Source organism: Pelecanus crispus, chromosome 3 (assembly GCF_030463565.1).
Source record: "Pelecanus crispus isolate bPelCri1 chromosome 3, bPelCri1.pri, whole genome shotgun sequence".
NCBI lineage: Eukaryota > Metazoa > Chordata > Aves > Pelecaniformes > Pelecanidae > Pelecanus > Pelecanus crispus.
Window position 1 is genome coordinate 48,678,053 of NC_134645.1, and position 27,406 is coordinate 48,705,458.

Below are 27,406 nucleotides of genomic sequence, written 5' to 3' on the forward strand. Positions count from 1 at the left end.
AAGCTATACAGCCCTTTCATTTAGGAAAGCAATTTCCATCCACATAATAACCTAATACCGAGAAAGCAAATGTGTATTTGGTTTATTAAAAACAAATTCCCCAGGGTAAATAAAGAACCAGAGTTTCTTAAAGAGCACTCTTCATCTCTTCTACTGTGGAAAAAACATACAGTTCTCTGTATAGCTACTTTCTCACAGGAAAACAGGGACTATGCACAATTCTTCTATAAGAAAAATATTTGCTTGTGTTCGAGATGAATCAAAAGGGATTAGAAGCCAGTGTTAGCAAAGAAATGAGAAGCTGTGTTATTGAGAGGTATTTATAAAAACTTACGCTATAAATCCTGTTACAGATTTGAAGTAAAAGGTTTTATGATAGCTGTCATATGTGATGCAGCTGATGATGGCATTTTGTTTAAAAGAATGTGATTTACAGCTATAGCAGAATATGAGGTTCAGTAGTACTGAAGAACGTAACAGATTGGAAAGTATAATTAGTCTAAAATCACACTGGTACAGTAGTTCCAGTATTTAAGCTCTTATCTCTTTAACCAGATAACAACTGTCACCTCTGTATATATCAGCTTTATTTTCACATTTGTCCATTATAAAAAGTGCGTACCTCTGAACTCTCAAGGTCTTGTAAAGAGCTTGGTGCCCAACAGCTCACACGTGGGCATATAATTGAAAAGTAGAACGCTGTTAGTCCTTAGCAGCGCTGATTAGTTGATATGGGGGTGCAGCTGTTAACTTGCCTATAATGGTTCTGATTTTAGGTTCATTTGTGCAGCTCCCACTTGCTGCTTCGCCGGGCTGCAGTTGCATGTTTACGACAGCTTGCTCAGAGGGAAGCAGCAGAAGTATGTGAATATGCCATGAGCTTAGCAAAAAATGCTGGAGACAAAGAAAACAATGGGATCAGTAAGTATCTCTTTCATGTGGTCTTTTTGTAACAGTTGAGTGCACATGTGGAGGCATGTGTGCTTTACCTTCAGAGAGGGGAAGAAACCCCAACAACATCCCCCTCCCCCCAATTAACAAAACAAAAAACTAAAACCATCCCTTCCAGCTCCGATAACTTCTGGCCACAACCCTATTTACCTCTTGAATTTCCCTTATAATTTAACTTTTTGTAAAGGTCAGACTTAAAATTCTCTGCCCCATTAAGAGTGGCAGTCAAATAGGGAATGCAGTGTATGTACAGTGGAAACATTTTACAGTTTTTCTGGTACTGTAGGTCTTGCTCTTTTGAAAATTGACTTAATTGTGTACTGTTTGATGGAGATATTAGATTGTGTTGTTCTGTTAGCAGCACGTCTTGGTAGCCTGTGGACTTTGCTGGCTGGTTCAAGTCTTACGTGTATCGTTTTATTCTGAAAATAGGAGTCTCAACAGTGTTGATCAGCACAGTCTTCATTACGAACATAAACTTGTGAGCTTACTCGTATTAAATCACACCAGTTAAGTCTGTCTCTGGAAAGATTCTTTAGAGTCCAGTACTGTTAGGCATTTTTACAAATTCATGTGTTATGTACCTTGAAGAGAGAGGGGGGCTTTTTGGTGGTGGGTTTTTTTTGGGTTTTTTTTGGAAGTAATACTAGGAGGTGTTACTTGCCTTGCAGAAAATAAATTAGATTAATTGCTGTATTAAAATCTTTCTAGTGTTAATTCAGAAGAAATTCAGTAACACTTTGGTGTATCATTGCCTAAACTATACGCACACAAATACACAATGTCCAATTCTAGTCTGTTATTCCAAATTTTAAAACTGAGTTAGTGATTTCAGAAAAGATTTCTCATTGTCATTTTGCAGATATGAATCCTTTTGCACCAGGAGCTGGTTCTCGGCGAGATGCTCATTCCCGGCATCAGGGGGTTAATATAACAGAGACAGGCCTCGAAGGTGTCCTTTTTGGAATGTTGGATCGGGAGACTGATCGGAAGTTGTGCTCAGATATCCATGATACTCTGGGTCATATGCTCTCATCGCTGGCAGTAGAAAACCTTTCTCACTGGCTAATGCTTTGTAAGGATGTCCTTGCAGCTTCCAGTGGTAAGTGTTATATAGTGTTCATATAAACAACAGTATGTCCTTAGTATTAGCATCTTCTGGCAATACTTGTTTGGAGCTTGTCTTTTATCCTAGTTAAGGCATAGCTTATATTATATATAGAACTTCGATTCTAGTGCATTAAAACTCGCTTAGAAAAAAGAAATCATTAATGTTAAGTTCTAAAAGTTTTAAAATACTGCTTTTAAGATTAAAAAGTTAGCTGCCTTAAAGTAGGATTTCCAGCAGAGAAGCAGTGTGATTATTACTCTGACATTTCAGTATCTTAGTGAAAGCAGACGTATTCTTTTTAGCCTTTATATATCAGGACCATACAGAAGGAAGAGTGCTGTACACACTCTGAGCTTTCTTTTATGAGGTTTTGTGAGTTACTGGTGTGATGATGGGTTACCATGGTGATGAAACTTTTGATTGTTGTTCAGCTTTGCAGACATGTTTGCAAAGATCTTGTCCTCTGAGACCTTATTCCTGTTTTTCAGCTTGTAGGATGGTTGTGACGCAGATTCTGCTCATTTCTCTTGCATTTATACTTGTTTATTGGCATACTGTGAGTTCATCCTGAAGCTCTTTCTAAATGTTGCCAGCTTTGCATTTACTGATGAGTAATGCTACCAATGATTTCTTTATGCAATGTAGTTACCATATATCTGCCCAGTGAGAAAGACCTTGTTTTCCTGAGTTTCAAGTTGGCATGTCCTTTTCTTATTTTGTGTGGGATGGGTTTTAAAGTTTTCAACATGGTTGTCCAGTCTCTTTTTTATTTATTAGTAGGTAAAATAATCTCTGAGAGAACCATATTTAAATAAATTTCTCTCAGCTGTACTTTAATAAGCCAGCAACTTCATTTTGAACTCCTTTGATCCATCTAACTGGCATGTGAACAAAATCTGGTTTGTTTTTTAAGCAGAGATTTACAAAGCAGCCACATAAGGTCCTGGATGCCTTCTCAAAACACTCTTCTTGTGAATTGGCTTCAGCCATGTTTGATTTGCCATAGCCTTGTTCTTTCTCTGTCAAATGTCTTGGTTCTTCAGCTGCTTAAATTTAGACTTTCTAAGAAGCATGCCTTAGTTGGGGTGGGTTACCCTTGCAATAATTTCTTCTCGTTCTCCTCTAATTATTGCCAGAGTAATTTTTGTCAGTATCTTGGCATTTTGCTAATTTAGACCTTGCCATTGAGATTTTATGTTCTCATTTCTGAATAGCAGAAGTGTATATGCATGTTTGGTGAGTTGTTTCTTGTCCCTGTTCAGATCTGTTTGGTTTTGTTTTTTTTTTTTCAATGTGAACCCTGAAGTATTTTTATTTTTTGAAATGAAGTCTCACAGCCACAGTAGAGAAGAGACTTTTTTGAACATTGAGCACATTTGTGGGTGCTATAAACTGCCTACTTGTCTGGGTATCTGTCCCATGGTATGAAACTTCATAGTTTTGTTTCATTTTAACATGCACCGTAGCTTTTACTTGAAACAGGAGCTGAATAGTTCAAAGCCAAGCTGATTCTGTGATTCTGAGCCTGGTAGTCTCCTTACCCTGTTTATTGGCAATTTAATAGGTTAATTTTCAAAGGTGAGAAGTTTCAATATGGGATTCAGCTGTAGTTGGTATCTGTGGAGAATTAATGTTACAGGAATTTATTTTGTATCATTTAAGCCAAATGAAGGGTAATATAGCCCAGATTAGAGGCGAAAAACATTTCTTCTACTGATAATGCTATGCCTTTCTACATTTTTCAAATGTTGTTGTATCAACAGAAGAACTAGACTGTTTCGAATCTGAGTATAACGAAAGGCTTAAATATGTCCTTAGCTGTCTTCTGTAGATTGTAACAGTGGGATTTTTTTTTTTTTTTAATTGTTCTCTGTTGTAGACATGAGCACTGCTGCTCCCCTGGGAGGAGGGAAGGATGATGAATCGGAGAAGAAGGATGAGATGGACGACGATACAATGTTTACCACCTTGGGTGAAGAAGATAAATCCAAGCCTTCTGTAGCACCTCGTTGGGCAACTCGTGTGTTTGCAGCAGACTGTCTGTGCCGAGTTATCATGCTGTGTGAGAATGCGAACAAGGCACACTTCGATCTGGCACTGGCTCGTTCAGCCAGACTTCAAAACCCAAAAAGTAATTACAGAATGTGCATGTTGTGGTTTGGTTTTAATTTTTTTTTTTTTTTTTAATTTTTGACACCTCTTTACAGCTTAAGATTACACAACCAAGAAAAAAAGTATAAGCAGTTATCCTTTCATTAAAATGGTTAAAAACAAAGGAAATGGCCAGCAAAAGGCAATAAAATTGTAATTGTATAACCATTGTAGTTACTGTACCATGAACACAAAGGATGAGGTTTGTTGGAGGATATGAATTCTGACAGACTGATCTGCTTGGAAAAAAACCCCTTAGATTTGCAAACCTTTTCTCCAGTCTGAAACAGGAGCAGTAAACTTCTCGCTAAGGGTGAGCTGGGAATAGTTTCTCTGAGTTTAACATAATGACAACAGTGAATTAGACTTCAGAGATTATTTTAGCGTCTCCAGACCAAAGGGGTGCTAGGAAAGAAAAAAGAGCTAAGGCCAGGTAACTAATGTTCTGGCACTGGCTGCGGAGTGAGGGATGTGGGAGGGAGTTACAGTAAGACATGGACCCAGCTGCTTTATAAAGTTCATTCTTTTGGTATCCATGAGAGTCATGAAATTTTAAAGCTCATGTTTTGAAGATGCTTTTGTGAGTTAGAGGATCAAAACTGAGAGGTCAGAGATGACATACCTGTTTTGTGAAGAAATGTTTTTCTAGCAGATAGTGGGAGGTGTCTGTCCTTAAGTTGTCCATGTGTATTGGTTCTGGTGCATAGTGATTGTTTGCTTTCACCCGTGTAGCGCTCATGAGGACTTTGTGTATGTAGGATGAATCTCATGAGCACCCTAGAATGCATGGGATTAATGGATTTTAGTGTCTATGTTGTTGAGGGTGACTGTTATGATATGGAGATTTATGAAGTCTTTGCTTATGTTGCTTTGATGCAGTCTGGTTCCAGCACTGTGCATTGGTTTTGTGAGAATCTTGTTTCTGATTTGATTTGAGGCTGAGGTCACTGTTTGAAGACTAAGAGGGAAGAGTTTTGGAAAAGTTTATTTTGAGATAGTATTGTATTATAGACAAAATCATGAAATAACTGCTTCTTATAGGATCCTGCAGAGGTTTGCATATAATAATCCTGAGAATTTACATCTCTGAATTTATTTAAAGTGAACTTGATGTGTCTGGTATCATTGTAAAAAGGAAAACTTGGCAAACTTCTACCCCCCCAACTTCAACTTCCAGAATATTTAAATTTTACTAACATCCGTGATGGTCTAAAAAAATAAGTGCAGACTTTACCACTTTGTAGTTGTGATCTCCAGTCTTCCTTCACTGACATGCCTCTGAAAAGTTTCAGCTACAAAGTAAACTTTTCTTTTTTTTACCTTGAGACTTGAAAATATGTAGAGCTTTCATAATTTGTGTTTTTTATTAGTCACCCTGGATATTATGTTTTTAAATAATTTATTTTGATATTAGTTGTACAACATCTGGTAATTTCAAATTGAGAGTAAGGAAGGAAATAAAATTAATAAAACTAGAGAAGAATAATCCTTTCAGAAATGTTACTGAGTTATGTCTTGTTCTTTTCTGCATGTTGTCTGCTGCTTACTTACAGCCTTGGATGTGGCTTTTGGAGCAGAACTAGAGGCATACTCAAGTTTTCAGGTGTTTAAACTTGACAAGGTTTTCCTTTATCAGCAGGGGTCACTATAAGTATAGGACTTGAACAGGAATTGCATTGAAGACTTTTTTGTAGGTTTGGGGGGGATCACTAAAATTAGCTTTACTAAATGTTCTAAGCTCTTCTAAGCTACTTAGCTACATTTACGTACTCTATTCAATGCAATTTTTATGTATCATGTGTTTCATTTTGTTTCAAATTTGTGCTTAATTTTTAAGGTCGTCTTAGGAATAAAAGCCCTTGTATCACCGGGGGTGGTGGCAGGGAATAGGTTACATTCTTTCCTGCCTTCTTCCATACCCTAAATGTGGACCTTTGAATAAGCATAGGTAAAATTTGTATGTGTCAGTGAGGAAAATGTTAGAAATATCTGTCATGTTAGCTATCTTTTAAGTTACTAAATAGTTCTTTCTGTTTCGTTCTAAGATGACTTTTTAGTACTCCATCTCTCTGACCTTATTCGAATGGCATTCATGGCTGCGACTGATCACAGCAACCAATTACGAATGGCGGGTCTTCAAGCTCTTGAAGACATTATCAAGAAATTTGCATCGGTTCCTGAGCCAGAGTTTCCAGGCCATGTGATACTGGAGCAGTATCAGGCTAATGTGAGACCTCCTTTATAAGTTCAGGAAATTGTATATTTATGCCAATATGCCAGTATTAGCTTTAAGAACATTTTGTAGCTTCAGAAGACCTGTGAAGATATTTTTGCGTGTGAAAATGTACTGAAGAGGCTTCTATTTACCTCGTCAAAAATTATTTTTGTATCTCTTCCTATCTATAGTAGCTGACAAAATTTAAAAATTCAGTAACTATCAATTCTTGAAAGCCAAATATTACAAGTTACATTTAATGGAAATTGGAAAGTAATGCTGATCCAGTTCCAGACTGAATCTAATAAATCTGTTTTCTTGGGAATTAATGAATATACTTCTGTTTAAATGAAAATGACAAAAGTATAGGAATGGGAGATAGGCAGTTGAAGATTTATTTTGGGGTGTTATTGCTTTATTTTGTTGCATAGCTTAACTCTCTCGCCTCTCTTGTCTTCACTGTGTCTTCAGTATCTTTTGCAAATATTTTTTAAAGGCGGGCTTTCATCCTTTGCACTTCCTGCCTTTTTCTTCTTCCTTCTGTAGTGCTGTAACCGTTGCTTCTGTCTCTTTGACTTGGTTCCTTTTGTTTCTGAAAAATGCTGCCTTAGAACAACTGTCTAAAAGGCTTTTTTGTCAGGATTTGTTATTTTGGGAACTTGATGCAAATCCAACCATAAACATTTGATTTCACATTGTTATTCCTCTGGACATGAAAAAGTCATCGGCTTCTTGAGCCTGAGCATAAATTGCACCTGTAATACTTTCATGCTTTAAAGGATACTCATTAACATAAGAAAGTTAGTACCACATATTTGACAAAGGTAGTTGAGGCTTAAAAAGGCCTTAAAAAACCTGGTTTAGGACTTTGTTGTTTAAAAAATATTATTGCAAATGTCTGCTAGACAACAAGGATAAATTTGGGATGTAACTATAATGCCAAAATTGGCAATCTTGTCTTGCTTGTTCGGTATATGTGCTTGAGCCTTAAACAAGGTGAGATGAAGAATGTTGTATCACTGTTGTTTTAGTTGGGTTTTTTTTTATTTTTCTTCCTATCAACAGGTTGGAGCTGCTCTGAGGCCAGCTTTTTCCCAAGATACGCCATCCGATATAACTGCAAAGGCCTGCCAGGTACAGAGGAAAATGTTCAGATGGTATAAGCTAAACTGATTTTCCTGCTTTTTTGGAAGAAGGATGCAGAAGAGAAGTAGTAGCAAGTGGCTGGAAAATTTTGTAAACCTAATCCATGATGTTCTTGCAACATCTTTTGAGTCTCCTAGTAATACATTTTCTTCCTTAGAAGTGCAGAAGTCCTTTTTGGGAGCTACATCAGAAAATGTTTAGTCTTTCTGAAACTAATCATGTGTCCATGTCAATTCTGCATTTGCTGCAAAAAGAAAAAAACCCTTGCTTAATGAGACCAATAGTAATGTATTTATTTATTGAGATGCCTTTCAGTCTGATCAAATATTCCTATTACTGATAATTTACCTTTAAACACTAAACTTCCATTCAGATTAATACACTGGTTTAGATTTTAGAAGCTCTGAGCATTCTCATTACAGTCATAGTAATCTCTCAGTGAAAACTCAGTGAAAGATTTTTTTGTGTGTGTGTGCATTTTTTCTTGTGCATGATCTTGTGCTACTGTAGTTTAAATTGTCTATCAGCAGCATGGCTGTAGTAGTATCTGGTATGTAGTTTACACAGCTAAATTACTACTGTAGTTTAAGGCAGCAGTTTAATTAGCTATGCAAACATCAGTTTTAATACAATAATTTTGTGTATGCGAGTGTTGTTTAGTAAATCTTGGTCCAGCAGGACTGTGATTTTGTGGTGTTGTTTTATACTCTTACTTTCCAGCACAATTTGTAAGGATGGATCACATATGGCATAACTTGGTATCTATACATAGGAAAGAATATGCTCATCTTATGTTATGGAAAGTTTCTGTGCATTTAAAGCTAGATAAAGAGGCAGTTTGTGTGAAAACATGTAACATTCTGTGTAACTTGTCAAAATCTTCTCTATTCAACCACTTTCACAGTGCATGTGTGCACTTACGGGATCAAATGGTCGGAGGTTTTGTTTGGATATTTAACTCACTCTCTAGAAGTTACATGGACCGCAATGAGCTGCACTCAATGAGTTTGATGTTGTTGTAGTTTTATGTCATTACTGAAACAGCTGTTGACTTGTCCAGCAGCAGGAGTGAAGCTGGTCTTAGTCCTACTGTGAATGAATTATGGATTTGTGACAGATTTTCAGCAGCCTTGTCCTGTGCACCTTTGGGACACTTTTTGTGTCTGTATTTACTTCAAATATGTCCATCATTCCAGATCATGAGAGGCCCTTCCCCATGGAACTGATTCTTTAAAAGCAAAATAAATAAATTGGAGATAGGACAAAAATGCCATGAAATAAGAGTTTGTAAAACCTGAACTGCTTGAGTTCTGTGGGGTTTTTTTGCTTCTATTCCTCATACTTGTAGAATCATCACCAGAATCAAGGCAGCTCTTCTGGAAAAAACTGTCCCTTTTTGTAGAAAAGCAGCTGCACTAGAATTATTCTGTTGCATGTGTTGTGTCTGGGCGTGAATGTGTTTCAGAGGATGGATGCCAGTGTATAGCACTAGACAGGACCAGCTGATCTGTATGATGTTTGGATTTTACGTACCTGTTTGGGTCCATTTAATTCAAAAGAAAAGTGGGGAGACACCCAACTGTCAGTCCACCATGTCTGGTATTGATCAGAATGTGGTACAGTTGGTTCCAGATCAGAGCACAGCTGTTTAAAGATTTTCAGTCATTTAAAGATTTTTATCTCACTCATTTCTTGGTGTTTTCTTGACATTAATGATCTGGAAAGCTTCTTATTAGTATGGAGCCTTAATATATTAATTTGAGAGGTGTGGGGTTTTAAAGATGTACTTTTATGGATTGCTGTCCAATATATTCTTCACAGTGAATGCAATGACCTGAATCCAATGACTTGAATGATTTGACCAGATGCTTGGGAACAGAATACAAAAATTGTTACTACCTATTTATGGAGGATTAAAAAAATATTTTAAAAATTTTCCCTGTGTCTATTAAGTTCCATTGTAATACGCTTTGCAAATGCAGCCTTTGTAACCACTTGCCTGAGCAATTCTGTTATCATGGGTGGGGAGGGAAAAAAGGAAAACCTCGGATGTTTTGATATTAAGCAGGAGGGGAGCTGCTAATGTTTTTTGTGGTGGTGGTTTTGGGTTTTGTTTTCTTACAGATTTTTTTTTTTTTTCATTTATACAGCTGTTGGGTTTTTTGCTAGTTTAGAATGATTCTAAACTTTGTTGTCTAGGTATGTAGCGCTTGGATAGGAAGTGGGGTTGTAAGTGACCTGAATGACCTTCGTCGAGTTCACAACCTTCTTGTCTCTTCCCTGGATAAAGTGCAAGCAGGAAAGGGGTCTTCTAGCCAGCTTTACCGAGAGAGTGCGACTACTATGGAGAAACTTGCAGTTCTGAAAGCATGGGCTGAGGTAAACACTGACCATTCAATCTTTAAAAGTTTGAAAAGATTTTGCAGTATAATAGCAGTCTCACATCTCACTGGCTGTTCAGCAAGTGAGCCTTGCACCTGCCCTTCTCCTTACCTGTTGCAGTTCCACTCCTGAGATGTTTTCATCTCTGTATCTTTCTCTGTTCCTTTTTCTGCCATTTTGTTGATACGTATTTACAGTGATGCTTGATTGTTCTTTGTTTTACTACACTTTTCTGTATTAAAGTATAGACTCATACCCTATCAGATTTTGGTTTTCCTCCTCTTACTGTTCTTAAACTTAAAAGAACAAAACCCAAACAACCTTAAAATATATTCTGGTAAAATATTGCAGTTAATTAACTAGGAGTTTGTCAAGGTGTTCATAATAAATTACAGGCTTAATACGGATATTGTTGGGGAATGGCTGGCATACCAGAAATCTTTGACGATTTACAAAAGACAGAGTTAGCACTACTTACTTTGCCTTGCTTCCTGAAATGTTACTTGCATGTTATCGAGCTCTACATATAATTACCCAAACGGTATTTTTGTTTCTTTTAGTGTAGTACTTTAAGGTTTGGGGGTTTTTTCCATTAAATTTTCTTGGAAGTGACTTTGAAATTACACAGCTGAAATGTTAACACTTTCCTTCGTAATGTTAATCACCCCATACTGTAATTTTTAGCTTTGATATGGAGCATCTGTTTTGTGAAGACACTTATTTCTATTTTATTTCTTTCCTAAAAATGCTTATTTTTACTGTGTTTTTCTGATACTTCTGCTTATTCCCATATTTGTCTAAGGTTTTGAAAAGGTTTTTTATCCTCTCATAGCATCTATCAAAGACAAATATATAAATGTTTTTGTGTTCATGTAACACATTTAAAGCCATTTTCATGTCTTTATGATACCTAATCTGCTCCCAGAAAGTGACAATTACTCTAATTTATCTACTAGAGCTACTAGCTCTTAATGTAGGTCAAAGAAATCTTTGCAATAAGGATGCATTGACTGAGTGAAATCAGTTATTTAAATCAATATGTCTGTGTAGAGCAGCAGTAGCTGACACTTTTTTAGGAAAACAGTATGTAGCCAGATGGTTTTAGGAAAGTGCCTTTTATGCCCCTAAGTGTTACATACTGGTAGAAATAAAAGAAAAAAATATTTAAATAAAAGGTAATTGTATTGCAAGTCTCTTTCCCAGTCGTTTTCCGGTGAGTCATCTGTGTATGGAATCTGTTACTTTCACATGGGAAAGGCTGCTGCTTTTTTATCTTTTTAGGATCTCACAGCATGTACTTCCATATCTGTTTTTCTTCTAGGTGTACGTTGTTGCCATGAAAATTAAGAAAGAAGCAGAGACCAAACCAAAGCATGTTTTAAAGAGCTCGGAGGAGGATGAGGATGATTTTGGTACTATAGATGAGTTGCCACCAGACAGTTTGATAACACTTGTACAACCTGAGCTGCCTGCACTTAGCCGTCTCTGGTTAGCTGCACTGAAAGATTATGCTCTTTTAACTTTACCAGCTGAATTTGCTACCCAGCTTCCACCAGATGGTAAGTACTGGAATTTCTTTTTGTCTTGTTCTGATAAACAGAAAGAAACCCTTAGTCAAGACTTTAAAATTATTCTATACATTATTTGGCAGGCACGTTCTTTGTGCAAGTGATAAGTTTCTGCCTATGTGTAACAGGAATGTATGTTTGAAGTTTGAGTGTGCTTTTTTTCCTTCAATCTGCAATGAAGATATCCTTTATCTGAATCACAGAGATCATTAAAACTATGTCTTTGTAGAATTGAGAATACTTCTACACCTCAAATACTTTGATATCAAATGTAAAAAGATGTTTACTATAAGAAAAACATAGCCCTTGAGATTAGAGCGGATACTGTCTTATAATATTTTACTGAGTTAAGAATGAGTGTTCTGTATGGAAAAATGCTGCAAGACCTAATGACTTTGCTTGCTTTTCTAGCTCTCTGCTTACTGTTTCATTGTGGCCACTGCACTTTCTTATGAGAGGTACTAATGTTGCTACTTCACAAGGAGAATTGGGATGCACTGTCACTAACAAGGATTACATCTGAATATGTGCATGATCAAATACACCCTGAATAAACAAACTAATAAATTTAGAATATGTGCTTTTTGTCTGTTATTGGCAGAGAATTCAGAATTTACCTTTGCTTTGCTAATTTAACAGGGGGAGCATTTTACACTCCAGAAACAATTGATACAGCTAGACTGCATTACCGAAACTCCTGGGCTCCCATATTGCATGCAGTGGCACTTTGGCTAAACAGTACAGGATTTAATGCTTCAGAGTCAGCAGAAGAGACTGCTGCAGCGATGCCCAATTCACAGAAACGTGCTACATCCATTATGTTAAACCAGACACCTGGAACTCCACCTACCCCTAAATCTTTGCCGGAGATAAACAAAGATCGAATGCACTTAATTTTGGGTAAGAGTTACAAGTTTAGAGTTCAGTACTGGCACATTATGGTACAAAATGGTAGGGGAATGAGAAAAGATACTTTGCTTGAAATCTGGGAAATCTAAAATGCATCAGATGTCTGGACACTAATGTTTCGAAATATCTCCGTCTCCTTCTCTCCATATCTCTCTGCCTCCTGTGTTCATTATAGCTTTACCAGAATATTTGTCATTGTGATTATTGTGTTTTTTATAGACAAGTTGTATATCTAGTTTATTTATGTAATTGAATAAAATGAGTCGGAACTGTTCTGTGCTGTAATATAATTTAGATGACACAAAATTTTATGCTTCAAAGAGACAAAAGCTGTAAGGTTAATTAAAATACACACCCTCATAAAAACACAGTTCAGTAGAGACTGATACTTGACAAGTCACGTGGAGTAGCTTTTTCATCAGTTTTTCTTCTGCAAGTAGTGCTGTTTCCTTTTGTTGTTATCTAACAGCTTTAAGTGGTGGATGCGATCACTTATTCTGAGGAATGCCAACAGTTTGCTGAGATATACAGATATTTAAAACCAGAATTAAGTGTATAATATGAATATTGCATAGTTTTTGAGGCTTAACTGAGCTGAAGTTATCTTTACATTTAAAAGAGTTCAATAAAATAAAACTCAGTTTACAATTCAAGGATTCAGAAGTCTGACTCACAGATCTTTAGAACAAATTTCCAATCAATAATCTAAGTTGCTTGCTGTCACTGTTTATTTTTCCTGCCAAATTTTGGGGAAGGCATGGTGCAGAAGAGAAAGCGAATACAATTCTGCTATTTCTAATGCATAAACTCTCTTTTCCTTTAAAGGAAGAAGAGTTCAGAAACACATGTATCTTTCTGAAGTTGTTAACAACCTGCTATACTTCTAAAGAAATTTAAAAAAGAAAACTTGATTTTTATGACCATGTGAACATTATTTTTAATTATTGCTCTTTTCAGGTGTTAGTATACAGTTTCTGTGTTCCCCACGACCTGAAGAACCTGTTGAGCATGTTACATCTTGTTTACAAGCACTTCATACTTTATTGGATTCCCCTTGTGCCAGGATCCATATTGCAGAGGACCAGGTACTGTATGAGCATGTTGTAACAATGAGCTTTTTCTAGGTCTTGTTCTTTCATCTGTGATGATTACCAAAGCTGTAATTATTTTTGCATGAGAAAAGTATTTGCTCATCATAAGCAAGTGACATAACAATTAGGAATTGTTAAGTCCTAATTAATTTTTTTAATATGTATTTTGTTTTACTGTAGCTCCTTGGTGTTGAACTCTTGAGTGTGCTTCACCGACTCCTCCTGACCTGGGATCCTCCTTCAGTCCAGCTACTGGTCACAGGAGTTGTCCAGCAGATAGTAAGAGCAGCTCAAGATTATTTGCAGGAAAAAAGGAACACCCTAAGTAAGATTTTGAAAACACAGCTTGCTTTGCAGAGTAAATAAGCAACAGGTTTTTGTATTGGGAAAGGAACTCAGATACATTAGAGTGTGATTAAAGTGAGGAGGAAAATGCTGTGTATTCCACAGATACTTTTGATGTATTCATAATCTTACCTGCTGATTTCTTAACTCTTCTAAGATGTGGTTTTTCTTCCTCTGATCATTCTAGCGGTTATTCTTTTCACGTCATGGTTTTCATTCATTTTTCTTGAATATAAGTGATGAAAATTTTACCCAGCATACCACTTAAGGTCTTACTAATATCTTCCTCAGTTTCATTAATGTTTCTCTATTGACTGCCTGCTAGCACTTCATTTACCTTTTTTCTGAAGTGTAATGGTTCAGCCCCCAATGTAGGGTCTTGTGGTGCATCCCTGGCACAACTGGCATTCATGAGGTAAGTGAACTGCTACTGGAACTAGTGTGAAAAGTTGCCTGCCCAGGAGATCTTGCCAGGAAGTGGAGCAGACTTGCATCTGGGTTCTTACTTCACTGACATTCAGGGCGTGTCAGCAACCAGGAGTTCTGGGAACAGGGTGTGCAAACAGGAGCAAGGCAGTTGGCGTGGAAGGACATGCTCATGCAGCCCAGAAGTGCTGCTCAAGACTGTACAAGACTGCTCAAGTCAGCATGATGATGGCAGTGACATAGAGCAAGACACAGTCTGCTGACTGAGAAACAATCGTCTCTGGCACATCAGAGCTCTAATGACCTGGCTTGAAATTCAGATGAAAGTCCTGATGTGACTGTTCACCAGGTGCTTGTCTGTACAGCCAGGCCTGGAGGTGACATTGGTCTCACCAGTGAGATGTGAAGGAAATGCATGTGAAGGTGAGCAGACTCTGTAGTGTCAGAAAAGGCAAATGGAAGAATGCTGTGTTCTTCACAGAGATCCTGCAGGTGCAGGAGCCCAAGCCCCATGTGTCATAGAAGGAGGGACAGCCATAGGCTACGCTGGAATATGGCCCTGGAGGGAGGGACTTCCACAAAGGTGGAGGCTACAAGGTTGTGACTTTCAGCAACAAAAGGCTTTATCTCTAGACATTCAGTTGGAGAACACTATAGAGATCTGCAAGAGGAGAAGAGGAACAAGCTGTCAGGGTAGGTATCTGGGCCAGCCATCCCTCTTTGACAGGTCAGAACTGATACCAATAACAGGAAATGAAGGGTGATACCAGTCAGGAACTGTCGTCTTGTTTGCCACAGACTGCCAAATCAAGAAGAGGAAGTGGGTGAAGCCATATTAAACCAACTGGAAGAAGCCTTCCAATCACAAGCTATGGGATTCTCATGAGAGACTTGTACCATCCAGACATGTGCTGGAAGGGCAACGCTGCAGGAGGCTAACAATATGAAGCTTTCAGAAATGTGAGAGGCACAGGTTTTTTCAGTCCAAATGCTGGACAGTCGAAATGAGGGAGGGGCTCAGTGGATCTGCTCCTCACTAGTACAGAAGAAATGGTTATGAACATTAATGGTAGCTGTGGCTGTAGCAGCCATGAGATAGTGCAGTTCATGATCCTGAGGGAAATGAAGAAAGCAAGTAGTCGAGTCAAAGGTTTGGTGTGACTTAGCAGACTTGGGCTTATGCAGGGAGCTTGCAGATGAGATCTTGTGATAAGCTTCCCAGAAGGGCAAAGGAAAGAGAGATGGTTCATCTTCGGTGACAAAAAATAGCTCATCCAAAAGTGCAGGATGTTAAACAGGCATGGCAGGAGGCTGACTTGGCTGAATGGGAACTTCTGACTGAGCTCAAACGTGACAAGGAAGTGTATGGATGGTGGAAGTGGGGGCAAACTGCCCAGGAAGTCCACTGAAGATGTCTGCTCAAGTATGGAGGAGTGGAATTAGGAAAGCTACAATCTGGCTGGAGCTGAGACTGGTGATGAAGGTCAAGCGTGACAAGAAGGGTTTTTATAGATATGTTAGCAGCAAAAAGGCCGAGGAAATTTGGACCTGCTGCTGAATGGATTGGGTGATCTAATGACAAAACTTGTCAGGGGAAGAACTGAGGCACTGTTACCTTCTTTGCTTAGTCCTCCTGTGTCTCTGTGTCTAGTGACCAAGTTTAGGGGAGAGAATTGCTACCTACACTAGATGAGCATCAGGTTAGGCACCGCTTAGGTAAAAGCTGGACACACCCTGGGACAAGATGGGATGCATTTTGAGGGAGCTGGCTGATGACATGCTAAGGCTGCTGCAGTCATCTCTGAAAAGCTGTGGTGCTCAAGAAAGCTTTCCAATAAATGGCAAAAAGTAGATACTATGTCTAACTTCCAATAAGTAGAGCCATGAGTCTCTACTCATTGGGAGTTGGGTGGGAGTGTCGATCTGCTGGAGGGTAGGATGGCCCTGCAGGGGGACCTGGACAGGCTGATCGATGGGCTGAGGCCAACTGTCTGAGGTTTAACAAGGCCAAGTGCCGGGTCCTGCACTTGGGTCACAACAACCCCATGCAATGCTACAGGCTTGGGGAAGAGTGGCTGGGAAGCTGCCTGGCGGAAAAGGACCTGGGGATGCTGGTTGACAGCCAGCTGAACATGAGCCAGCAGTGTGCCCAGGTGGCCAAGAAGGCCAACAGCATCCTGGCTTGTATCAGGAATAGTGTGGCCAGCAGGAGCAGGGAGGTGATTGTCCCCCTGTACTTGGCACTCGTGAGGCCGCACCTGGAATACTGTGTCCAGTTTTGGGCCCCTCACTACAAGAAAGACATTGAGGTGCTGGAGCGTGTTCAGAGAAGGGCAACGAAGCTGGTGAAGGGTCTGGAGCACAGGCCTTATGAGGAGCAGCTGAGGGAACTGGGGTTGTTTAGCCTGGAGAAGAGGAGGCTGAGGGGAGACCTTATCGCTCTCTACAACTACCTGAAAGGAGGTTGTAGTGAGGTGGGTGTTGGTCTCTTCTCCCAAGTAACAAGCGATAGGACAAGGGGAAATGGGCTCAAGCTGTGCCAGGGGAGGTTTAGATTGGATATTAGGAAAAATTTCTTCACGGAAAGAGTAGTCAAGCATTGGAACAGGCTGCTCAGAGAGGTGGTGGAGTCCCCATCCCTGGAAGTGTTCAAAAAAACGGGTAGACGTGGCACTTTGGGACATGGTTTAGTCTAGTCTACCCTTAATTGGTTTAGTGTGGACTTGGTAGTGTTAGGTTAATGGTTGGACTGGATGATCTTAAAGGTCTTTTCCAACCTAAACGATTCTGTGATGCAGGTTTTGGGATACTATGTGCCAGTAAGCCTGCTGTGTGTGTTTGGAGTAAATTCCTTTGGACACCATTTCTGAGTACATGGAGTAGAAGAATGTGATTTGAAATAGTGAGCACAGCCTTACCAAGGACAAATAATGCCTAATCAGCCTCCGTGATGAAATAACTGGATGAAGGGGGAGTGGTGGATATTTTTTACCTTGACTTTTGCAAGGCTTTTGATCCAGTACCCCATTTTCAAATTGGAGAGATGTGGACTGAGAAGTAGGAGAATAACCAGCTGGACTGGTGTGCTTGAATGGAGTTTGTTGATTCAAATCTAACTGGCAGTTGGTTGCAACTGGTGTTCCTTAGAGTTCAGTATTGGGTCTGCTACTGTTAAACATCATCATTAACAACCTGGATAATAGGACAGAAAGCACCCTCAGCAAGTTTTTGGATGATAACCAAATTGTGCAAGTGGTGTATACATTGGAAGGTGTATACATTGCTGCCTTTCAGGGGAATCTTGAGCTGCAGGACTAAGAACCTGCTGAAGTTCAGTGAAGACACATGCAAAATCCTGCATTTGGGATGGAGTATCCCTGTACACTGGTATAGGCTGGGGTGCTGACAGACTGGATAGCAGATTTGCCAGATCACGAGTTGAATGTGAATCTGTAGTGTGCTTATGCAATGCTGAAGACTCTTACTGGGCTGCATTAGAAAAGCGTGACCAGTAGATTAAGGGGGATGATTTTCCTTTCAACTTGAGCTTGTGAAGATGTATCTGGAACAGTGTCTAGTTTTCTTCGCCCTTCCTCCTCATCCTGAATAAGAGAGATGTTGACAAACTGAAGGAAGTCCAGTGGAAGTCTAATGTCTTAGGTCCACTAAGCTGCCTAGGGAAGTGAAGTATGTGACACATGGGGAGAGGCTGGGAGAGCTAACTTGTTTACTCTGCAGAAGAGAGGGTTAATACGGAATAGAACAGCAATGCCCCCTTTTAAAGGGGCTTTAAAGTGAAGACCAATCCAGACACTTCTGAGAGGCATATGGTGGAAGGACAAGAGGCAGCAGACACAAGTTGCAGCAGTGGAAATCCAGATTGGATACAAGGAAAAAATTTGTCACCATGGGAGTGGTGAAGCAGTAGAACAGGTACCCAGGGATGTTGTGGCATCTCCATGCTTGGAGACATTGAAAACTGGACCAGCCCTGAGCAACCTGCTCTAGCTTTCAAGTTGGCCCTGTTTTGAACAGGAGATTGGACTTGGATCACCTATGGAGGTCGCTTTCAACTTAAATTTTTCTGAGATTCTCTGAGGAGTTGATACATCTAAATCCTGTTCCTCTACTTGGCCTTTATTGACCTTTAGTAAAATTCATTCTTTCTTCTTTTATCCCTGCTTCTTCTGGTATGATATTTCAGCTTCTGATGTTTTGCTTAGACCTTTCATCAGCATACTCTGTTAGTTTATTTCTACTTTATGTAAGAATATCCTCGATAAGTGTATTAGCATCAGTCTGAAAGCTACTTTCTGAGGTACTTCTGGTAACCTCTTCCTTTTAACAGAGCATCTCCCTGTTCAATTGTCCCTTTACCATTTCTTTAAAAAAATCTCGCATTGTATGTACTGTCTCCATCTTTGCCAAGTTAGTTTCCAAGTGGCAACCTGGCAAATAGTTCATTGATACCTGGTTAGGTTAGGTCTGCCATGTTTTCTTTTACCTGAAAGAAGTAAAGTAAAACCCAAAGAATATTATCTTACTAAGGAAAACTACCATCTTAGTCTGGTACAATATACTGTTGAGAAAAAAACCATTAGCTTTTGCCTGTTTTCCACATAAAAACAGAGAGGGGATTTTGCTGGAACTTGAGGAACCAGCACAGCTAAAAATGCAAGCTCTGTTCCCTCATATGAATTAATGGAATTGTTTACTGTAGGCTCAGTAAGTTGCAGTTTTCAAATCAGTGAATGTGATAACACTAGCAATCATTTAAATTCATAGGAGCTCCTTAGGGGTAGTTTGGGCCAGCTTTGACTTACTGAATCTGTGTTGCTGTTTAATGGGAGAAGGAAAGACTGCAGCTGGCCAAGTTGTCATTCAAAAGAGAGACTTTTTGAACTGAATGCACTGAAATCATGAACTCGGACATAGAATCCTACAATGCTTTTCTGTTCTCTTATTTCATAATCAATGTAGGCTGAAATAAGATTTTGTCAGGGTGGAACATTTAATTAATAGCTATTAAATAAAAAAAATACTGTCATGCCTATTTATTTGGCAGTCATTGCTGTTAATTTTAAAGTCTGTTTTAAAAGAAACAATAATTACTGCATTCTTATTTTGTGTAAGTATTACTACTTTTAAAAATCCATCTGGAACTAGAAAAATAAGTATTGTTGCAATCACAGTACTTCTAAAGCACTTCAGTTGGTTAGAGCATGGTGCTAATAACGCCAAGTTCACAGGTTCAGTCCCTGCTTACTGCAGGGGGGTTGGGCTCGATGATCTCTCAAGGTCCCTTCCAACCCAAAGCATTCTATGATTTTATGATTCTATGATTCTAAGTTATTCTAAGTAAAGCATTTAGTTTGATATGAGCCGCCTTCTTGATTTTTAACTTTTTTTTAAAGAGTGTTTCATGTAATCTTTGGTATGGGATCTTTCTTAATTGTCTCCTCAGACATGTCTTTCCTTCTTTCAGATGAAGATGATACTGAGGAAAAAGAAAATGCTCCTGCTTTAGGAGAGGGAGGTGAGAGTGGTGGTCTTGTGCCTGGAAAATCTCTAGTCTTTGCAGCCATGGAATTGCTCATGTTTATCCTGGTACGGCACATGCCCCATCTGAGTTCAAAAGTGTCAGATTCTCCAAGTCACATTGCTGCCAAATCCCACCTCTCTGAGGAAAGTGCTCGTCTTGTGGCTGCCACTGTTACTATACTGTCTGACCTGCCTTCTCTGTGTTCTCCAGCAGGTAAAGTATTGTAACAAAATACGTGTGAGTGGTTACTACAGGGGAAGTGTAGTGAGCATATGATGCCAAAAGCAAACTGTAAATATGTTTTTATGGGATTCTTTAAGGGTCATCTATTGAAAAGTATGTTTGGGTTATGAAATAAATTAAGAATTCAGGCTTTTCCAGTGAGCAACATAAAGGAAATTATCTGATTTTAATTTTGCATGTGTGCTGCAAGTTTTCTGAGGAAATGTGCTCTATATCACTGTGATTTTTTGTTGTTTTTTTCCCTTCCTTTTTTCATGATTTTGAAACCTTTTGGCTAATTTTAATCATATTGTAAAAGAACATAGACATGTTGGAGATAATTAAATTCCTGAGAAGTTCATGAAAAGCAGCAGCTGGATGAAAAGAGAATCCTGCTGAGGAAAAAACAGCACAATTCAGCTGTGGTACACTTGGTTTTGCAGCCATTGGCTGTCAGTCGCCCCAAATGTGACTGTAAACTAAATGGAGCTTTCTTCTGCCCAGGGAGACTGTCACAAAGGATATGTGTAAACTAGGGTAATTGCACTGAGTAGAGTTCAGGGGTAAAGGACACAATTGCATGGGAGGCTGTGCTCTTTCAGTTTTGCTTTTCAGATAACAAATTGCTTAATAGTTGTCTCATGGATCTCTGGGAATTTTCACACACTGATGTAGATAAGACATTTTAGAGGTTGGTTTCCTAATGAGATAGATGCATGGTAGATAACATACTTGGGACAAAGTCATGCTCAGAACACAACATGGGCTGTCTTCAAACAGACAATTTGTGTCTTACAAATTGTGGGGGGGAACATTGTCACCGAGGACAAGGAAAAGGCTGAAGTACTTAACGCCTTCTTTGCCTCTGTGTTCAACAGCCAGACCGGTCATCCCCAGGGTACTCAGGCCCTTGAGCAAGAGGATAGGGATAGGGACCAGAATGGAGCCCTCATAGTCCAGGAGGAAGCAGTTAATGACCTGCTATGCCACCTGGACGCTCACAAGTCTATGGGGCCGGATGGGATCCACCCAAGAGTACTGAGGGAGCTGGCAGAGGAGCTTGCCAAGCCACTTTCCATCATCTATCAACAGTCCTGGTTAACAGGGGAGGTCCCTGATGACTGGAGGCTTGCCAATGTGACGCCCATCTACAAGAAGGGCCGGAAGGAGGACCCGGGGAACTACAGGCCTGTCAGCCTGACCTCGGTGCCGGGGAAGATTATGGAGAGGTTCATCTTGAGCGAACTCCACAGGCAAGTACAGGTCAACCAGGGGATCAGGCCCAGCCAGCATGGGTTCACAAAAGGCAGGTCCTGCTTGACCAACCTGATCTCCTTCTATGACCTGGTGACCCGCCTGGTAGATGATGGAAAGGCTGTGGATGTCATCTACCTCGACTTTAGCAAAGCTTTTGACACCGTCTCGCATAATATCCTCCTCGGGAAGCTGGCAGCTCACGGCTTAGACAGGCATACTCTTCGCTGGGTAAAGAACTGGTTGGGTGGCCGAGCCCAGAGAGTAGTGATAAATGGTGTTAAGTCCAGTTGGCGGCCGGTCACGAGCGGTGTTCCCCAGGGCTCTGTTTTAGGGCCAGTCTTGTTCAATATCTTTATCAATGATCTGGATGAGGGGATCGAGTGCACCCTCAGTAAGTTTGCAGACGACACCAAATTGGGTGGGAGTGTCGATCTGCTCGAGGGTAGGATGGCCCTGCAGAGGGACCTGGACAGACTGGATCGATGGGCCGTGGCCAACTATATGAGGTTTAACAAGGCCAAGTGCCGGGTCCTGCACTTGGGTCACAACAACCCCATGCAATGCTACAGGCTTGGGGAAGAGTGGCTGGGAAGCTGCCTGGCGGAAAAGGACCTGGGGATGCTGGTTGACAGCCAGCTGAACATGAGCCAGCAGTGTGCCCAGGTGGCCAAGAAGGCCAACAGCATCCTGGCTTGTATGAGGAATAGTGTGGCCAGCAGGAGCAGGGAGGTGATTGTCCCCCTGTACTCGGCGCTGGTGAGGCCGCACCTGGAATACTGTGTCCAGTTTTGGGCCCCTCACTACAAGAAAGACATTGAGGTGCTGGAGCGTGTTCAGAGGCGGGCAACGAAGCTGGTGAAGGGTCTGGAGAACAAGTCTTATGAGGAGCGGCTGAGGGAACTGGGGTTGTTTAGCCTGGAGAAGAGGAGGCTGAGGGGAGACCTTATCGCTCTCTACAACTACCTGAAAGGAGGTTGTAGTGAGGTGGGTGTTGGTCTCTTCTCCCAAGTAGCTAGCGATAGGACAAGAGGAAATGGGCTTAAGCTGCGCCAGGGGAGGTTTAGACTGGAAATTAGGAAAAATTTCTTTACGGAAAGGGTGGTCAGGCATTGGAACAGGCTGCCCAGAGAGGTGGTGGAGTCACCATCCCTGGAGGCGTTTAAAAAACGGGTAGATGTGGCACTTCGGGATATGGTTTAGTCTGGTCTACCCTTGATTAGTCTAGAGTCGGCTTGGTAGTGTAGGTTAATGGTTGGACTGGATGATCTTAAAGGTCTTTTCCAACCTAGATGATTCTATGATTCTATGATTCTATGATAATTCTTTAAAAATCGTAGATTTTGAGCTGACCTAGAGTCCTGCACTGTTTTTACTTGATTCCTGGTTCCTTTTCCTTTCTCCCCCTGCTTTTTTTTGGGGGGGTGGGGGGAGGGAAGCAAAAAAAAGTAACAGTACTACTTCTGTGTTGACTGGAGTGAAGGCATGACTCCCAGCATTTGGCAAGTGACCACTGCAAGTAGCTCAGAAACTATTGTTAGTCTACAGAGACTGCTAGAGTTGGGTTTTTTCCTCATCCAGAAGATGTAGCCAGCTGATAGCTGTAGGGAGGAGGGGACAGTACATGCACAAACATTTGTGTTAATTGAGCCTTTGGATGTAAGGGAAACTGTGAACAAAGTTAATTCATTACTTTCTGGGATTGAGCGGGTTTTTTGTATTTCTTCCTCTTTCTTTAAAACATAAGCATTTTGCAGTCTCCATTGGACAAGATCCTGGGCAATCTGATCTAGAGGAACGGCTGCTTTGAAAAAGGGGATTGGACTAGATGACCTCCAGCAGTCCCCTCCAGTCTTAATTATTCTACTTTGTGTATTTATTCTCACAGCATACCCAGAAGTGGGAAAATAGTGGGTTTTGTGTTTCCACAGATGTGGGAAAACAGGGCATAGAAAAGATATGGAAAGAGACTTGACTGTCTGAAGTGAGCTGTAGATTAGTATTACATGCCTAAACCCAATAGCACCTTTCTTGCAGTCCTATAGAAGCTTAAAGTCTACATGTGTGATTGAAATTCCTTCTAATGAAGTTCCTGTGTGTCTAAAGTCAGGTTATATGTTACTTGACCAATATTTCTTGAGTATGCCTAACTTGTATCTGCAGGACTGGCTGCACAAAACATATAGGTAGGTGTTGATTTCTTCAGAAAAGCAATGCAGTAGGAGGATTGTTTTGTCTCCTTTGATAGCTGAATCATCATTCCTGAACTGACAGCAACGTTTTAAGTGCTGGCTTGTATGACTTGTGTTATGATACACTTCAGTAGTACTGATGAATGAATTTGGTGATAAAATATTGAATGGCACATATCACTTGTTACTTGAATTGCAGTTTATCTTCATGTCTCCTTTGTCTCCTAGCCATATATATCCATATTGGGAAAGCTAAAGAGGTTATCTAAGACACTTGTTGGAATTAACTTCAGAAACTCTATTTTGTCTTCTTTTTTTTTTTTTTAAAGGATGTATGACGATCTTACCCACTATCCTATTTCTGATTACAAGAGTGTTGAAAGAAACAGCAGTAAAATCGGCAGATAATCAGGTCCCACCTCCAGTCAGTGCAGCCCTTCAAGGGATAAAAACTATTGTTACTCTTCCAACAGTCAGGTCGGATGAAACTCAGAAACAATGGACAGGTCTTATCCGCAGCACTCTGGCATCTATCTTGGAATACTCTCAACCTGGTAAGTGGTTTCTCAGTGCAGGACAGTTAAAATAAAGAGAACTGGGTTTTGCTGTAATGGAAAGGCAAGTATTTTATCTGCCTATAATTTAATAGGCTTCGTGTCTGAGGGTTGGGGATTAAAAGTGGTGATGAATTGCTTGTAAAATTGAAATGGGAGAAAGACCTGAGTGCACACAGTGTAACTAATTGGAGTTACTTAATAGGTTGTGTTGAAGACAAGCACAGCATTGGCTTTAAGCAAATACAGTTACATCTCTGGAGTTCCCATCCCTGATTTGTCCTTGTTGGTCTGTTTTCTTTGACAATATTGATCGTAACTTCCTGTTAGAAACTTTGCCTTTTGCAACTCATCTTGCAGCCCCTGCCCCCCTCAGGTCCTTTCCATAGGGTATTTTTATGTTCTAGTTCAGGCTTTCCTCTTCCATTTTGAATCCCATTATGACGTGATTATTTCATGCTTTAGATTTTCCTCAGGCTGACCTTACCAGTCATCTTCATTTCAGCTAGTGACTTGTTTCTGGAATTTGGAAATCTACCTTCTGATACCGATCAGTCTTTCTGACATCTGCTGAATGTCTTGCACGTAAAATCTAAAGGAGTTCCAAGGTGAATTCACCTTACTTCCTGGACCATGCCTCAGTTTCTCTGGCTACTGGCAACTCTAGATGTGTTGGCAAGGCCTGAGCAAACTATCATTTCCACAGTTCCTTTCCTCTTTCCACAGAATACCTGCTAGCTTAAAGGAAAGGAGATTTTAGTTGACAACACAGTGTTTGTAGAGGAACTCATCTCTTTACTGAAACTGTAATTGTTCAGTACTTTACATGGACTCGACACCTTGAATTAAACCTTAAGAAAAATGGCAAACAGTGTATCTTTTAAGTGTTTGCTGACATGATTCATATAGTCTTAATGACAGAGAGTGTTAAAGTGAACGAGTGTCCAGACAGCAAGGGATAATTGTGGCAAGGTTCACACTAGAGTAGGATATTCACAACACTGTTACAACCTTTCAGTGGTGAGAAAAAAATCCTGCCCCTGTCAAAAAAAGTGTTACCCACCAGCAGGATGTCTACTGCGTCTCTTTAGAGAACTGCAGACTATTTCTCTGGGTTCACATTCATACTTTGCCTTGCCCTTCGAAAAGCAAAAAAGATGTACAGTCTCAGCTGTGTGGTTAGCAAGAGAGACATGCAAAGATTTGTCATTTGCATAATGGAAGTTCAGCCAAAAACCATCCTATTACATCCCAAGGAGCCATTTATAGAGACTGAAGAGAGGCTTGAATGGAGTTACTCATGTGAGAGATAGGGAGCGAGTAGGTAATTGCAAACAATCCTGAAAATGTTTGAAGGAGAAGGATCAGTAGATTTGTGTTAACCAAGTCAAACTTCTAATTTGATTTGTCACATCAGCTCTTGTCTTTCAGCCTTTTGTTACTGTAAAGATTTCCCAGTCCCTCTTTCCAGAAACATCTTTAGGCTTTTTTGCAGACTTCAGAAGTCTTTCTCTGCTCCTTGCAAGAGTGTATGTTTTCCTTTTTTTCTTTCGTCTTCTGTGGAGTGGGACACATCATGCACATAAGAATCTAAGCCAGGTCTACTGCATATGATTTCAAGTCTCATAATTCAGTAAAATTTAAACAAATTTAGAATTTAAAAAATTTTGAAAAAAATTTTCACTTAACGCTTGGAGTAGTTTTTTGAAGTAAGGTCTTACATCATGGCTAAGCCTATCCAGTGACTAGCTGACATCTGTAAAGGGCAGTCATGCTTTTTTTCTTTCTGCAGACTATATATCTGCTGGGTTTTTGTGCCTCTCAAGGGAGAGCAGAACCAACCTGGCCAACAAAACGAGCAGAACATTACTTTTTATATATATTATAATAATTATATTTTTTTTCCTGTTGATGTAAATTCATGAATGAGATCTGTGAAGACGGAGCTTGTGCAAGGAAAAAAAGGATGACAATGGCAAATACAGACTATTTGAAAAGCAGGAAAGGTTAAAGTAGCACTGTTCTTATTGGTGACAGGTAGCTGTCAGATCAGCTAGTCTCTGTTATGTGAAACCTCATGTTAAGTAAAAGTTGTTGCCATGCTTGATATCAGTTTCTTACTCTGATGTATCAGCTGAAGAGATTAAAAAAAAAAAAAAAGCAAAGTATATTTTTAATTGGGAAAGGATCTAAAAAATACATTTTTCTTCTCTTGTTTACACATTGAAAACAAAAAAATATGACTTGGTCAGAGAAAGCGTGGGTGATGTTTGTTCCTTGATATTTGAGTTTCAGAAAGTTTGATTTTATTAAAACTGTTATAATAGAGTTGCTCAGCTTTTTGTCAGTCACAGTCAATAATGATAAAGTGATTCTGTAATAAGTAGATGCATATTTGTATACAGTTGCAAATAATTTCAGGTACCTTTATTTCCTCTCTGAGTTTAGCTGTGTTCATTGGCTTTTACTAAATAAATTCTAAACCCTTTTTGGAGTAAGCTAACAGCATATTTGTTTTTGTTTTTCAGAAGCCTCTAAGCCTATTCTTGATGAAGTAAGCATACTTACAGCTATTGCTCTCTTCCTTTGGTCAGCAAGCACTGAAATAATTGGAGTGCAGTCTTTACAAAATGGATGTATGAACAGATTTAAAAGTGCATTAAATTCCTGTGATCCTTGGGTAAGATCACGTTATAGGAATGTGAATGATACATAGCTGCAAAAAATTGTGATAATAATTGTGATATATTTACCTTATTTTCTGAATGCTTGGTGATTCCTTCACAGACAGATGCTGCATGTCAAAATAACTACAATTTTCAACAGTGCCTTATAGAAACTCTTTAGTGAGCAAAACAACACAAACGAAGTGCTTCTAGGTAATGTGTGTTCATGACATTGTGCCAGGTTCTTGACTTGTACCTTTTTAAAAGGAAAAGAAGTCTTTGATATGTGAAATTTTATCAAATGAAAAGGTTGGTTACCAGAGAGTAACTGGTAACGTTTCTACATTAATGCTGTTCTTCTATAATACAAACTGAACCACTTTTTCTGTAGGTGAAGTTACAGCCCACGTTTCTGGTGAATTTTGTATTTGTGCAGAACCTGTGCTTATTTTACATGTTCATACAAAACTCAGTTTGAGTGCAAAAATATAATTTTGTGGTCACCATCAGAACATCAACAGATTGTGAATCATCTGTCTCCTGATTTCAGTTCTGCCCTTTGGTTTGTCTTTATGAATTATCTTCTAAATTATTTTCCCACTGAAGAGGGAAACTAAAAAGTTGTAGACTGACTTTGTTCAAGCAGGCTTATGTGCTGTATAGTTAAGCTTAGCTGTTCCA

At 39.6% G+C, this 27,406-nt stretch overlaps 1 protein-coding gene across 3 annotated transcripts in view; it reads left to right on the plus strand.

Moving 5' to 3' along the window:
• The window catches only part of HEATR5B (HEAT repeat containing 5B), a 66,494-nt gene that overhangs the window by 32,517 nt on the left and 6,571 nt on the right, over window positions 1–27,406 (plus strand). For 2 of the 3 annotated variants that reach the window (XM_075707030.1, XM_075707032.1), the window contains 13 exons: window positions 777–921; window positions 1,814–2,053; window positions 3,942–4,193; window positions 6,259–6,440; window positions 7,494–7,562; window positions 9,774–9,953; window positions 11,278–11,515; window positions 12,164–12,424; window positions 13,391–13,518; window positions 13,705–13,849; window positions 19,781–20,050; window positions 23,835–24,059; window positions 26,588–26,739. In XM_075707030.1, the coding sequence (XP_075563145.1) occupies window positions 777–921; window positions 1,814–2,053; window positions 3,942–4,193; window positions 6,259–6,440; window positions 7,494–7,562; window positions 9,774–9,953; window positions 11,278–11,515; window positions 12,164–12,424; window positions 13,391–13,518; window positions 13,705–13,849; window positions 19,781–20,050; window positions 23,835–24,059; window positions 26,588–26,739 (2,487 nt within the window). The remainder of the gene's footprint in view (window positions 1–776; window positions 922–1,813; window positions 2,054–3,941; window positions 4,194–6,258; window positions 6,441–7,493; window positions 7,563–9,773; window positions 9,954–11,277; window positions 11,516–12,163; window positions 12,425–13,390; window positions 13,519–13,704; window positions 13,850–19,780; window positions 20,051–23,834; window positions 24,060–26,587; window positions 26,740–27,406) is intronic. The other variant, XM_075707031.1, reaches the window with a different exon arrangement.